The sequence below is a fragment of the Embiotoca jacksoni genome, unplaced genomic scaffold (assembly GCF_022577435.1).
Source record: "Embiotoca jacksoni isolate LCO1_2020_lvr unplaced genomic scaffold, fEmbJac1.0.p SCAF_13, whole genome shotgun sequence".
NCBI classification, from domain to species: domain Eukaryota; kingdom Metazoa; phylum Chordata; class Actinopteri; family Embiotocidae; genus Embiotoca; species Embiotoca jacksoni.
In genome coordinates this window covers 10,287,628-10,303,219 of record NW_027185263.1, presented here as the reverse complement: position 1 = coordinate 10,303,219, position 15,592 = coordinate 10,287,628, and the positions used below count along the sequence as shown (strand labels likewise).

The following is a 15,592-nucleotide window of genomic DNA, read 5'->3' as shown; positions in this document are numbered from 1 at the left end:
AAGTACGAACAGCTTTTACAAGTGAATATAAACAGATCTTATTGTTGCAATATCACACTGTGCATGCTCAAGTGTTTCAGTATTAGGGATTTACTGCCATACATTTTAAAATCTAAAGGAAAAGAGTAGAATTTGAGGAAAGTACATTTCCTGTAGCACTATATTATTTTGGCATACATTTGGGATTGTATTCTGTAGAATTGGTTTGACTGAATCAGGGTTTGACTGAATGAGGGTTCATTCATGGGCAGAAACTTTAAGAACTCATCTTCTATCTGTTTTATTCCCCTCAATGTCGTATACATTTCAGAGGTTGCCATACCACACTGTTCTGATTTACTAAGGCTAATTTTAAAGTTCTAATACTGGATATCTCTGGTTAAGCTGTTTTTACAGCATTATTACAGCCTCATATTGACTGTCGACTAAGAAGGGAAAAATACCAGAGACGGCTGGAAGACTCCACATGACAAATTGAATGGCATCACAACACCACCACGGAGCGCAGATAGGGAGAAAAAACACAACATGAATTATTCTTGTTAATGAAAATTCATGAACATGTGTCTGTGCATGTGTTTGCTTGTGGTTTTGCATGGATCCTCGTGAGGACAAATTCAGATGTTTCCAAAGCAGCAGTATTTATATTGGATCATCAGTGCTTATCTCTCTCAGTTCAGAAAAACTGAGGTAAGAGGCTTCCAGGAAGGAAATGATGACAAAAAAAAATTTGAATCAGGCTTATACAGATATTTTGGCAACTATTTATTCAACAATTTTCATCTCATACATACGAACCTCTAAATTAAATATAATAAATCCCACAGACAATGAGAGAGAAATACCTCCATTATGGTGTTGTATATCAAATCAAGCTCTCTCTGTACAGCTTGACATGAAACCCCTTATTTCACCAAGGTACAACAGAAGCTAAACTAACATGTGTCGCTCTAATCCCGATCTTTACGGAGCTTCACTGTGGATATTTTGTATTTAGTGAGTGATAGTGCCTTACAACACCTTCCATCTACAGACTGTTGCTACAAGGAAAACATCATGATAAGAGGACAAAAGCATCGACCTGCTTACAAACCATAAGCTGAAATGAGATTCTGTTAAAACACACCTTCTATCATTCTTGAAACTCATGATTATTTGCAGCATATTTCTAAATCTCAGCATTTCAAGTCAGTGATAATATCAAAAAACTGTCTCTTAAGTCCAATATTCCAATGACAGCAAGGTAACAGAATAATTGAAGAATCACTGAATAATTTTTATTACATTGTGATAATCTTAAACTCAACAAATACATGGTGTCAGCACACAGGGACTAGCAGAGTGAGAAGTGCTCACAAGTCTCCATTTTTAAAACAGGAAACAAAAAAAAAAAAAAAAAAAAAAAATCTAAATGAAATATATTCCTGAGATGCAAAACAAAAGAAACAGATATAATCATTTAAAAAAAAAAAGAAGACATCACTACATGCGATTGTGTCACATCATGTTGTCATCAGTGTGACCAACATAGAAAATGGGATGATTGATTATAGTGTCAATATTGCAGAGGAACAAAGAAGTGCACTGAAGCCAAACTGTACAGGAAAGACATATGAAGGATCAAAGGAGGTGAGAGAGGACAGGGACGGGCCATGTCATGTTATCAACACTGGTGTGGGAATAAAACTATTAAAACCATGAGCTAAAACTAAATGCAAACCGATACAAAAAACAAAACAAACGGAGTGTTTTAGATAGATTATTACCCAAGGTGGCCATTACTTTCATATCCATCCCTATACAATCAGGAGTTGATATTTTTTTAGTTAATATGGGCCCCTAATTTCCTAAAAACTGAGGACAAGTTAAATGCATGTGTGTTTGTCTGTGCATGTGCCATCTAACTGGAATATTTTGTGAGCGGGTTTGCTCCAGGGCCAGCGCAGTATGGTGGAAAGGCTGGAGTGGGATGAATACACAATGCACGTGGAGTTTGGACAAGCTTCAATAAGCACCAATCACATCAGCTTGTTTCACCCTACTTTGAAAGCAGCAGACAGGCAGGAGGAGGGCAAAGGAGCAAACCGGAGGTGCAGAGTCACAAGGCACAAATAAACAGCTCCCCAAATGTGTTCTCATGTTCCTTTTGGAGTTGAATTTACTTTTCAAGATACATTTAAAATCTTGTGATATGATTTTATTTTGTAAGGTGACAATATATATAATGATATCAGTGCTCTTAGTCAACACCGACAGTAGCTTTTGTTTCTACTGTTACTGTGTGTCGGTAATGCAGGCAGAAAACACACATACTGTATGGTTGCTGCAGCAGGTTTAATCAGCTGAAAGGGAATGATCCTGCAATCTACAAGCAATTGGGAAACAATACTGGTGTAAATAACCCATTACCAACACGTTAAAATCTTTATTTTACCGTGTGTGACTTAAAATCTGTGATAGGTTACAAAAAACACATTTACAGACAAAGAGGCAAAACAGTATACATGGATGTTTTTCTTTTTGTGATTTTGTACAGGTCTGTATGTGCCTCTGCCAACATGAAAATTGTTCACGAAATTGTGAGCAATTTCATGCCAAAATTACTACCAGTATTGCACTGCTTAATCTGCATAAACGCACAACCTGGGCTGCACCACTCGCACCTTCAGTTGAAGAAAGTGGTTTTTTTTAGAGCCAGGAAATTAGGGACACACAATCCCATAAAATGGACCTACGCCCAATGAAAATGGCACTGCAACTATGCTCGAGCTATTACTGTCTTGCTGCCAGGATGAAATTAGAGGCCCACGATGGAGTGAATATTAGCCAAACCAATGTATGTTCGAAATCAAGGAGGCAACGTGTTTAAAGCTTAGTTTCAACCGACAACAATAAAGAAACACAGCTAAGACTAGGATACTCAACTGTAACAGAGCTGCAGTTCATTCTGTCATAGTAAAATAGTGCATGGTGGTATGTGCCAAGCTGTTAAAATAACAAGTTAAACAAGGTTCCGGTTTGGTCTAACAATTATAAAAAGCCATTTGCAACAAATTAGCTCATTACTGTCATGTCAAAACAAATATTTACATGCGGTTTTCAGAAGGAAAAAAAAATAACGCACATTCTACCGATTACTAAGAAATATCTGTCAAATTGGTCAGAGTGCAAAATTCTGTAAATGGCACCTGTTTCATTTCTGATGCCAACACCAACTCATTACTGCAGACCTGTTTAATTCTGTGTTCATTTAATACAAAATAGCCGAACCTGTTTCTCTGACTCACAATTCACCACTCTCTTATTTCTAAGATGGGTACACAAGTGTAAAGCAACAGAAAATGTGATGAACACCATCAGTGATTTAAGACACAATTAACAGAACTAGATAGAAAATTTAAAAAAAAAGAAGAAAAAAAAGAAGACATTACATCATTGTGATAAATGTATCTACTCATAAATGCAATACACAAGGTTTCTAAAGACCAGAGCCAGTCTAAGGTGCTTTAGTCTGGATCTACAGAAGGTTTGTGGTGATGCTGGAGTTAAGCCTGTAAACAGTGGTGTACTGACTGAAGTGCACTAAAAGTGTAAAATATGGAAACTGTGGCAAAGCTTCTGCATTTTAAAAACAAATAATTAATACATTTAAGATGTAATATACAAGCTAAATCCTGAACTGAGCTGGTCGACCTAATGATTCCCAACTTGTGATTCCCTCCAGCAGTGCTTGAGTTATAAAACACAGACAAAATGACCTTACTTGCTGACCTTATTTGCATAATGTTGTAAATTGGCCACCGAATTGGAGACAGCTGGGCTCACAATTTTATTGCCCTTGGTAATAATTTGCTCCGTCTTAGTAGATTAGTGCCTTGCCTTTAAGTTTTAAAGTGTTTATCGCTCTTTCACAGTAAATCCGCCAAAATCCTGCAAAACTGATGAAAGACAAAGGGCAGGAATCCATGGAAAGAAACAAAAGTTGGTTACAAGGATATGTTGCAGTTTTCTTAATGTGTGGAAAATTCCTTGTCACCATCATGAAGGGAGTATTTATTTAAATTTGATTTTTAACTTGGATTTAAAGGATTTGATAGGGAAAAAAATTGCACTTTCTTGTGTGTCTGTGGACAAGCAGCCAATGTACACCATATATTTTTTTCCAGATTTGTTTCGATGAGTTAAAACAACATTTTTTGTCATATTTTTTACAACACCAAATCCTTCATGCTACAAACACAGGAAGCCGCTGTTCTCCAAAATTAAGTTACAAATATACTCTAATTGTGGTTCTTTCTTAAATAACTTCAGTTCAAATAAATTAAAAATTAAAAAGAACCAAACAAAAACATGCCAATGTGTGTTACCAAAATTTAGTTCTCACATATTATATACATGCCTTGAGCCAAAGCAAAATTACAATTGTTTAACATTTTTCTGATTATGCAATGAAAAATGAACTAAAAAGTAAAGAGATAAGGTGGCTAATATACAAATTTGAAGAATTTAACAGCAATTTTCACAATCAACCACATTTTAGCAGACACAATATACAGCAGGGAGCTTAGAACCATTAAAACCAAAAATATTCAAAACATTTGTCGATATAAAAACATGACTTAGCTTACATTTTCAAAAAGATGCACTGCAGGTTTTTTTTCTTCCAGAATTGAATCAAAGACAAATTTGTCATCTTTTCGGTACCCATTTTTCCAAGGCAATCTAGTTGTTGGCAAAGGAACACAGTAACTCATTCAGACATTTTTGTGCTTCTCTATTTGTCTTTAGTTTTAAGTTTTGGAAAGGAGGCCCCTGCAGATCTATGACCCAGCACTCACACCATTTATTTTTTTCTCTTTTTCTTTACTTTTTCTTGTTGTTTTTTTTTTGTTTTTTTATGCTTCAGGAACCCATGAAATGTAAATCAAAGTTCAGTTGATGGAGAGACACAAAATGGAAATAAGAAGCATGACATGTTGGAGATAGCAGTTTAGCTAAATTGGTAGAAACTAGTTAAACATAAATGTGGAGATGGCAATACCAAAAATGTGACTGCAGTCAAACTGATGTGATCAGTATTCATAGAAGGTAACAATATGATTGAAAGCTTACCTACAAACCAGTAACTGTGGAAAGCTGCCTCCACCTCAAGATTACAAGAGGTATCGATCAAAATTACAGAAAGATTGAGGAAAATGTATTTAACACAAAATTCCCTACATAACTGTTGTCTAGGTTTTGTCTCATAAATGATTCACTTTACATTTCACAGGGTCCTGAAGCCTTCAAATTGTTTTAATGTGACATGAACAGAAACAAAACTCCTTAAAGTGAAAAGCTAAACTCATATCAATACAATTTATACAGCTTTTTAAGAGGAGATTGACTCTTTCTGTACACCTGAACCCTTTATGGAAATCACAAACTACTGTAAGCTGTCCACATGACACTGAAGGTGTTGGTGTTTCACTAAACTGCAGCCTGGACAGTGCAGGAATATACAGATAAAAGTACATAGGGACAGCAGATTTAGCAAATGGTTTTATATACTTGATTGAGTTGATGGAATGCTTCATCTAGCATCTCGTTCATATATTTTTGGTGTGTAATCTCTTCTCTAAACAATACCACACAATCCTTTATTATTCCTACACTAAGAATGAAAATCATATTTTACACTTAGCTGACAAACCTTGCTACAGTGTTACACAAAACCTTCTTCTTATCTTACAAGGGTCAACTGTTTAATTACAAGTCTATTTAGAGGGGGAAGGTGGATCGTCTAAAAGTACCATATTCAGTGTGATAGACATGTATAAGGCGTAAACAGCACAGATCTTCATTCAAATAAAAAAGACACAATGCATAATCAAAAGCTGTGAGTTAAGCAATGAAATGATGGTCCAGTTAACCATCTACAAAGCATTTACATTGCTACTGACAGACGATACATGAAGGCATTGACAGAAGTTCAATGGCGTCTGTATTTTTAGGCACCGTGTTGATGTGAGATATGATATGTGTTTGTGGACGTGTGTGAACAAAGGGGATATCATGTGTGTTAGGGTGTCTGCTTGGTGGGAAACGGGAGAAAAGACAAACAAGATATCAGGTAAGAAGCAGTCATGATAGATATACAGAGTTCCAAGTATTCATGTCAAAGACGAGGAAAAATGTGAGAAAGGGGACAACTTCAGCGGCGAGCTGCCTGTGAAAAACATCTGCCAGAAAAAGAATGTAAAAAAAAAGAAAGAAAGAATTGAAGGACGAGACGTAAATGATAGAAATGGTCTCAACAAAGAAATAACAGGAAAACACGTGGGTAACTTCTCTGTTTGTGGACTGCCTGCAGGTTCCTTGATGACGCGGCGGGGGCAGTGGCCAGAGGTGAAGAAGAAAAGTGGTACACAAGAAAGAGAGAATAAGAGATACAGAGATTGAAATAGGGGAGAGGAGAAGGAGAGAGCAGCACGGCTCCCTCTGCAGTCTAAATGAAGTATTCTTTCTTTTCTTCTGCGTGTGCATGGTTGCCCTCAGCGTTGATGATGGCTGTGTCGGCATCGGGCGCATCGTCCGCTCCTTTAGCCTCGTTTGTCAAGTATGTTCCTGAGGAAACACAGAACACACCTATTTCAAGGAAAACAAATACTGAGCAGCCTGGCATGGTGTTACCTGCCTTGAGGCCAAAAAAGTCCACATTTGAAGACAACATCAATGATGCTACATTATTCATATACAGAATGTTGAGGACCGAGGAGAGTGGAGATTATGTAAATACAGCACAGAGTGAGTGTGTAAAACCCTGTACAGATACCAGGAGGATACTATCAACAAACATCTTTATTGCTGTCAATAAAGGCAGTCAAGGCTTAAACTTGCACATCTTAATAATGTGATGGAGCTCTCTTGAGCTCAGTTTTTAGCATCAGTGTTGAAAACTGACCATCAAATTGGAACTTTTTTTCTCCGCACATATTAGCCATACTTGTTTTTCTTTTTCAGAATAAGTTAATCTTCTCAGAAAGGTCAACAATTTGCATGTATGTTTAAAAAAAACAAAACAAAAAAAAACATTTTGAGGGGGCTTAGTAATGAGCAAAAACACTACTATCAACAATAGTCTAACACAAAAATATGCTAATATTAATGGATTTTGACAGTCCTGTTATTCTTTAGTTGCATTTTGAATTTACACTTCCTTTCAGTTTTAATATGATACTGTAATTGTGCTGGTTCAATGAGGTAGGCTGAATTAGCTATTAGCAGCTTCAGTTCAAAATGTACACTGGATTGCAGGCAACTATCTTCGAAATGCTCTGGTGCCGAATACAACTTAAAAATATGATAATACTCAAGCAAGTTCTGGAATTACAAGGTGCACTTTTTTTCTCCAAAGAGAAAGTGAATTTATGGATATATGATTTATGGTTATTTGTTTGCATCAGAGCTACAAGTCACAACTGAATTTAACATTTTGTATTGCCCTCTCTCTTCTCAATATGAAATTCATATTCAAAATGAATACAATGACATTTCGGGATTGTTTCTGAAAAAGAAAAGAACAAAACAATAACCCAGAAGTTATTAGTTTGTTCTGCATATCAAAGGCACATATCAACACTTCCTATGTGTGTGTGTCTTCAGCCTTTATTCTTCTGTTTTCCTGTGCAGGTATATCATACAGTTGTAACTTGGGAATTGGGGAAGGACTGTACTCAGATGGGACAAAAAGAACATGCTTCACTAGTTTCATATGAGCCTGGAGAGACTGGGGTCTGGTCCACTATGGTTTTACCTTTATGCCTGGCCAGGTATCTTCCCAGAACAATGATTAAACACAAGGTGACAAAGACCACTACAGCCACCACTCCTCCGATCAAGGCATGGTCCGTGCCGTGCTGTCCCAGAGCGTTGGGATCTGAGGAGAGACAGAGGGAGAAACAAAGCGAGGGGATGAAAACGCTGGGTTGGTAAGGTGAGGGAGAGAGGGCAGAGGAACAGCAAAAGACAGACAATACAAAACAGGGCAAGGAGGAAAGAGAAGATTATTTCCAGCGTATTCCTGCTCTCACGATTGTTCTGAGCTCCTGTCATTCCTCTCTCCTTTTACATCATGCAGTCAGAGCACAGCTGCATAGCTCTCAGAGAATAATAAAATGGAGAGGGGGAGAGAAAGAGCGAGCCAGAGCCAGAGAGAGAGAGAGAGAAAAAGAGAGAGAGAGAGAGAGAGAGAGAGAGAGAGAGAGGGGCGAGACGGACACCACATTGACACAAAGAGACAGGCAGACACACATTCGGCCTGCAAAACGAAGGAAAAAGAGAATGAAATAGGGACTTTGAAAAAAGAATTGAATAATTCAGGACCACCACCACAGTGCCGTAGGAGTCCACAACATGTAAACCAGGGCAGTAGTGGAAGAGCAGTACACAGTAAATAAATCATCACATGGAAAATAAAAAGGAAAGATTAATCTTTTTCTTTGTCCTGGCCAGGATGAATTGTTGTTAGGAAAATAAATTAGGTGTTAGAGAGTTGCTACAGGTCCCCAGCTGTTGGAAAAGCAGTAGAGATGATCGTAGAGTCATCAAAGAGTGAAGAATCTGCCTGTTCACACCTCATGCTACAAAAAACATCATCAAAGGTTTCCTTTTCTTTCAACAGTATCTTATTTCCTTTATTCATACTAACTATGTTTTGTCACAAAGTCTGGTTTGGAGGTTATTCAAGGTGAGTAAGGACATGACACTGATGCACTGATGGCGTAAACACACCCACTGTAGGTAAATCTTAAAAAAAAAAAAAAAAAAGGTGGCAGTGACAGCAGTGGAGGTGATGGGTGATGGAATAGCCTGTATTATTCATATCAGTCCATGACACCTGAGAAATTAGCACTCATCTCATTATCCTCCTCCAAGTGCCTAGGTATGCCATATACAACCCTGCCATTCTGTGTGTGTATTCGTGTATGCATGTGGGCTCATGATAGCCATGTAACAGGCAGTGTCAGAGAAGGGGGAGCAGTGATGGAAGGGTGGGTTAGACACAGCACACATCATATTTTGACTCTGTTTCTCCTCAGTATTTGCCTTTTCTTTCTGTGTCTGCCCATGTGGCCAAATTGAACAGCTGGCTTGCTCTCGCTCCATAAGTCTCCATGGTCTGAGTGACCAGGCCGTCTCACTTCACCGCCTCCCAGTGGACAAGCACACACTCATATCGACGCACACGCTCGTACACACAAGACGTGTGTAGCGTGGCTTCACTGTGCTGCAGTTCTGCTTGGTCAGTGGAGCAGAGAGTAGAGGAATGTTCCCCTGGCAGGACCCAGCAGGGCGAGGACTCGGGCGTTTAGTTACACACATGGTTGTGTCTCTTCACCTCTATCTGTCAGGACGGTGAGTGTTTTTTTTTCTTTTTTCTTAACCCTCATACACATACTGTCTGACTGCTGCACTTCAGTCTGACTGTTACAACCCTGGGCCGGCACAAACAAGCCATGACCATACAGTCACATGCTACACTCTTTGGCCAAGCAATATGCTGGTGTCATGTATAAGACATTGAGCTGTATGTTAAAGCCCTTGACTTTTCCAGTGCATGTTGTCGGATCCTTGTATGCAGTAGATTACAATGGCCACTGCAAGTGATGGCAGGGATAATCCGCTTGGTCTTCACTGCTGATCTGTGAGTGTCTGTTCCAAACAGTCACAAATTATCCACATTTCTGAGTACACTAATTATGCATTATGACATTGCCTCCTCAAAGCTCTAACAATAATAGCATATTTATTGATTTCTTGGTGATTGCTTTGGGAGTACAACTACATTAGTCAAAAAAGTTGTACAAAGCCTTCTGTAGCTCAGAGAGCAGCTCAAACTCTAGCCTTTTCCTAGACAGCAACCCTGCACTGGACCCCCTCCCTTACATCCTTATAAGGTCTTTGCTTGAGTACTTTGTCACATTACCTGTGTTAAACTGAATATAAAAGTGAATGTAGTTTACAGGTATAAAAAGTGAGTCTAATGCAGAAGTACCTTAAACTGCAATACCACAGAAGGGCGCGAGGAGCTCGCTCCAAAAAGGCTCTGGCTTCACAGACTCCCATTCAACTTCTCTCATGAAATACAAAGTCGATACATTTGTAAAGTAAGTATTAGTTTTCTGGTGATCCATCTGAAAATAATCCCATCATTTACTAGATAAAAATAAAAATTTGCCTCAAAATGTGGTATGTTTGGGGGCGTATCTGTTTGATTGACAGGCCTATGGTGCAGTCAGATTTGGGCGGGCGTAGCGCCCTCCGGTTCCCAATCAGACCAGGTTATCTTAAGGTTAGCCTGCTCCTCCTGCATGACATTCGCTCAAAACCTGCACCACGTGAAGGTCTCGTGACATGTGTCTACTTTTCACACCGTAGCAATGAATACCGTCACAAAGACACGCTACCTCCCACAGGACTGGCCGGTGTATTACCCACTTTACCATGGTACTGGGCTGAGCCATTAAAGCACAATGGACTGAAATCTCTGACTGAACTGTCGGTGGTTATGTTGCATTGGTAATGTAAGCAACAGGTTTTGACTCGGAAGAAGAATGTGTGTAATGCCTATGACCATTTTTTTAAGCTTAACATCAGGAGTCCAACAATGCCGTGTAATGTAATGCTAAACTGGTGGAATTCTCTTTTAAAACATCTTTCAAGCCAAACGGACAAGTATTTGATATTCAAGATTAGATCCTCGAAATGTATTCCATTAACACGATATTCATGCAGCGACAGAAGCCTGTGACATAAAATTATGTTAACTTACAATGTGTAAATGCCTTTTAATGCGATTGCTGTCAAAAGAAGGGCTCATTTACTCTGTTCTCAAGTATTCTGTTTTGGTCCACTACTACTCACAGAAGGAGAAAAATACACAGAGAAAGGGGGAAAAAAATGGAGACTGACGAACACAAAGAGGTTGAAATTTCATTTGGACTGAGAGGAAAAAGGAGGAGAGGGATCTAGAGTAGTGGGTTATACATTTTTATGGCTACAGAACACATTATCTTTTAATAAGGGCAGATACATTCTCCTCTGCGTGATTTAATATGACAGCGTGGCAGAGCAAACTTTTCTTTTAATATTTATAACACACTCCTTGTCGCCTGGCCTGGTGAGTTGGGATTATTTAATAAATTACAAGGGTTTCAGATCTTCTGTGAACCACTGGTTCGCCGGACAGGACCAAAAGTGTTCCTCTTAAACTGCCCCACTAACTTCTCATCTGATCCATTTCACTGTTGTTGGCTCCAGATGGGGATGAAGCAAACCGATACATTTTACTCTGTGTTTTTAAGAGGTTGTATAAGGACTGTGAATGGAAACAGTATAATTACTCATTTTCATGTCACTTTACATAACATTAATCATATCATTATATTGTTAGAAAAATTGGGAAGCCTATGTTCATCAAAGTAACGTTTCAGGTCAAATCTTTATTGAAACTAAACTAAACAATCTCAAGACTGTCTTTTTTGTATACTGTTGTTTGGGCCCTCTCCTGGGCCTTGGCCCAAAGTTGCCCCCTGTTCAGGACAAAGTGGGTGGATGGACTATTATTTGGCCTTTTATTTAATTTGAATAAACAGTAAATGTGGGAAAGCAAGCTGGGGAATGACACGCAGCAAAGATCCAGATTGCCGGGATTCAATCTGGGCTCTCAGCTGCTTAGAGCGTTTTAGCCCATGTGGTACACGTCCAGACCATTTGGCCATTGAATAGCCCGTACAATCTTCTGTCCTTGATTGGTTCCAAAAATCATGTGCAAAGAGACATTATTAGTTCGAGTAAAAGGTCAAATATTCATCCAAGGCTCAGCTGGACAGAAATGATGAGCCTACAAGAGAAGCCCACTTCCCTGCTTCAATCAAGTTATTACTATTCATGCAGCACGTATACACTGTATATGTACTGTATATATTCCCTTGAACTGGACATCCATTAAAGATTTAAGACAGGGTGCTAGCAGAGTGGCTAAAGAGTTGGAGATATTTAACCATCTGTACAAAAGGGAAAAAAGAATGTGGCTGGACATGTAATATATGCTGTTAATAAATAGATAATGCAATGTAAATAACTGACATTAGCCTCACATGTCTGTAGAACACTTGCGATGTAAGCGTATTTGAAAATATACCATAACAATTTGTCTATATTTTCTATTTCCACATGAAACATCATACACTACTTTCATCAGAATCACATTTAAATTGAAGACATGAAACATATTTTTACTACAAACTCCTACTACCACACAACATCTCGCTAAACAATTCCAGGTTCAGCAAAGTATAAGCAACTATTACTGTACTTTCACACACACAGCTGATGAGTATGCATCTAACACTAAACTAGTTTGCGTTTGCTACTATATGATTGCCAAATTAACAGATAAGACACAGACAAAAGCTCTGGGTGCAGTTGAAACATCAGAGAAAGCTTGCTAAATGGGCAGCTTACCGTATGTTAAATACGTATCCTTATCTCATTCTTCAAACACAACACACCATTCACTGTCAGTGTCTGAGGAGCATCACCACAGATGTTTGCCTGCGTGCAAAGTGCTGTTCCAATCCTCTGCACTGCCTTTCATCTAAAGTCAGCTTTTACATTAACAGTCTGAACTGATCAGACACGGCAACATTGTTTAATTCATCATGTCAGTATGCTGCTCAAATGCCCTTCCCATACGGCTGCTTAACATACATCTCTGTCTTTCTCTCTGTCTCTTTCCCCCTCGGTTTTAAATTTGTTGATATTAAAATTCATCCCCCACAGGCACCTTTTCTTCTTTTGGATTATGCCTTTTTCCTTTCTCTATTTTAGATATAGCTCAGTGAAGCTGTGGTTTTAGTTGCTCAGATCAATAAAGCAGCTGCAAGCTTAAGGATGGGCTTACAATATGGAGCTGTGGTGTCCTTGTGTCTGTGATGTGGGTCAGGGACTCTTTGAGTGTGTGAGAGCACATCATTATGCTTGAACAGACTATATTGGTTTGCACTCACAGAAACGCAGATTTCTTTCAGTCATGAGAAACTGTGAAAAGCCCACCTGGAAACTAAGGTACGACTATACATTTGTAAGTTAATATGATGTATGTTTCATATTTATGAGTTATTGATCAGGCTATCCTTAATTTGAATGATATTTAAACTTTGAGCTGTTGTGGGAAAGCAATGTGATCTACTCTCCCCCTCCTAAAAAACAAACAAACTAGCTGCAAACAAAACCAAAGCTTATAGGATGAAGCTGTACCACAGACATGGCTGTTTCTTTATTTTAAACCATTTACGAATGCAAATACAGTGTTTTGATATGTATCTGCACACCGTTAGGCACACCCATCTGGAAACGTTTAAACTTCTATTTTACTTTGTTATAAATTAAAAAAAAACAAAACGCTATTTTAATATTTAGCCACTCCCACACAGAGGCAGCCATCAAAATATGTTTTTAATGATAATGAAATCAAAATCAACGATAAAGAAATGCACAGAAAAGTTATCAATGACCGTCAATGTGAGGTGTATAAGACAAAAGACGGATGTCTACCATGAATATAAAGAAGGTGCAAGCCCTGGATAAGATTAAGTCACTCCACAAACATCACCCAGACTTTCCCTACGGGCAGCTCTTAACAAAAGCCAGACTATTGGTGTACATGCATGTCTCTTCGGAACTGGTGATGTTGCAGAGAACACAGTGTTTTTTCTAAAAAATAGGCAGAACAATGTTAAATACATCCGTGACTGATGCATCAGATACCGACTACAAGCTATACTCATGACATTTGAATCAGCCATGCATATCTTGACTGAGTGTTGAATTGGATGACTGCATTGTCAATGAGTAAAGACACATCACAAGATAAGACACAAGACAATCACAGCGACAGGCTGATAGTAAAAGTATAAAGAAGTTTAAATTTGTACATGTAGTGTGGATACTTTAATTCAGTTTTTTTGACTAATGGTGATTGTTTCACAGCTGCCATCAAAGTCTGAGCCGCAGGAAGTCGATACAGCTGTGTCTCCCTCTCCTAAAGGTAGCGGCACAGGGGGCACAAACAGACTCCTGTAATGACAGCAATTATAGCTGAGGCAAAGCAGCATGATGTTAAAACGGTGTGGTTACGTATAGTTTTTCAACAACATGTTCCTAAATCATTTGGTTGTTCACTGAATGTTGAAAATCTGCAGTGCAGCCCACTGTAAAGTCTCACTGCAGTGTGGGATGACATCCCCACCACAGTGCATTCGTCCATTTAACTGTCGAAAGCTGCATGTAATCCGAGCGCCCCTGGCTGACATTATACTGTAACATATGCTGTGCTGCGGCGCACTGTGCCGTAACCACGGCAAAGGTGTGGCATTCCCGTGGCAGGGTGGGACACTTCTAAGATAAACATTAGCCTGCAATAAAATGTGAAAAAAAAAGAACAACAAAAACCCTTTATACCTTCTCTCAAAGAGATTCAATACTTTTCTGTTTTCATGAAAATAATTTGCCAAGTAATAGCCTTTTCTGATAAGGCATTATGAAAACACTGCACTTACCTTTGCAGTGATGGTAAGTTAAAGGCACAGACACAAACCAAAAAGTTCCTGCAAACGGTCAGAAAGTAAAGGACAAAAAAATTGCCTGCAGACTTTGCTTGTTCAATGAGTCAATAATGCCCAATTGTTTGGCTGATATTTGAAATATACCAATCTACATCTAATACTGGCTCTACTGCCAAGATGAAAGAGTCCCTGGAGGCTGTGGCCGAGGGTCGAAAGACACCCGTGTGTCTACTTTTCAATACTTGCACCCACCCGTGAGACAATTCGAAAGACAGAAAAGGGGAGACGTCACCGAGACGCATGTGTGTGTGTGTTTGTGTGTGTCCTTGCACATTATTGCTAGTTGGGTCAGAGTGGATTAATTAGATTCTGAAAACAAATTACTTCGACTAATCATTCAATAAAGCCCACATGTGGACACTATCTTGAATATTCAACCACCCCCTTTTTTTCTCTCGGAATGAAAAGAAATTGTGGTCAGCAGGGTAACAGCATGAAGTTATAAGCAAAGCAAGATAATTAATCACATGAATTAATTAAGTCGCATGCAAGAATCTATCTATCAAAGCGGCTCCACATTCTGCAAAATCCATAACCTTTTCAAAACAGCAATAAAACTAAACAAAGGAAGAAGCAGAAAGATATGATCAGTGTTAGACTTGCGGTAACTTAATCATGACCGTATTGCTGCTGCTTTTCAATATCTTCTGTCATAAACCACATTATATTATTGGTAGAACTGCCTTCCGTGAATCAACCACAGAACAAGAGCAGCAGAGATACTAGTCCAAAGAAATAAGTGGTTTTGGTCGAGGCAAGTTTCCAAAAATCTCCCAAAAATCTCCTAGGCGACACAAAGAGAGAAAAATGACCAACCAAAGCTTCATGTCAACAAATGAAAATTAGACTGCCTTGTATGTGTGCATGTGGGTGGTCCTTCAAGATTGCTGAAAGTGTCCTATGCCATTGAGATTTAATGAATA

The 15,592-nt window shown here is 38.7% G+C and overlaps 1 protein-coding gene across 3 annotated transcripts in view; it reads right to left on the bottom strand.

The window, feature by feature from the left end:
* Window positions 1-752: 752 nt before the first annotated feature.
* cadm2a (cell adhesion molecule 2a) overlaps window positions 753-15,592 on the bottom strand; it is a 202,913-nt gene continuing 188,073 nt past the window's right edge. For all 3 annotated transcript variants that reach the window (XM_069146365.1, XM_069146366.1, XM_069146367.1), the window contains 2 exons: window positions 7,796-7,918; window positions 753-6,606 (listed from right to left, as the gene is read on the bottom strand). In XM_069146365.1, the coding sequence (XP_069002466.1) occupies window positions 6,488-6,606; window positions 7,796-7,918 (242 nt within the window). In that variant the 3' untranslated portion in view covers window positions 753-6,487. The remainder of the gene's footprint in view (window positions 6,607-7,795; window positions 7,919-15,592) is intronic.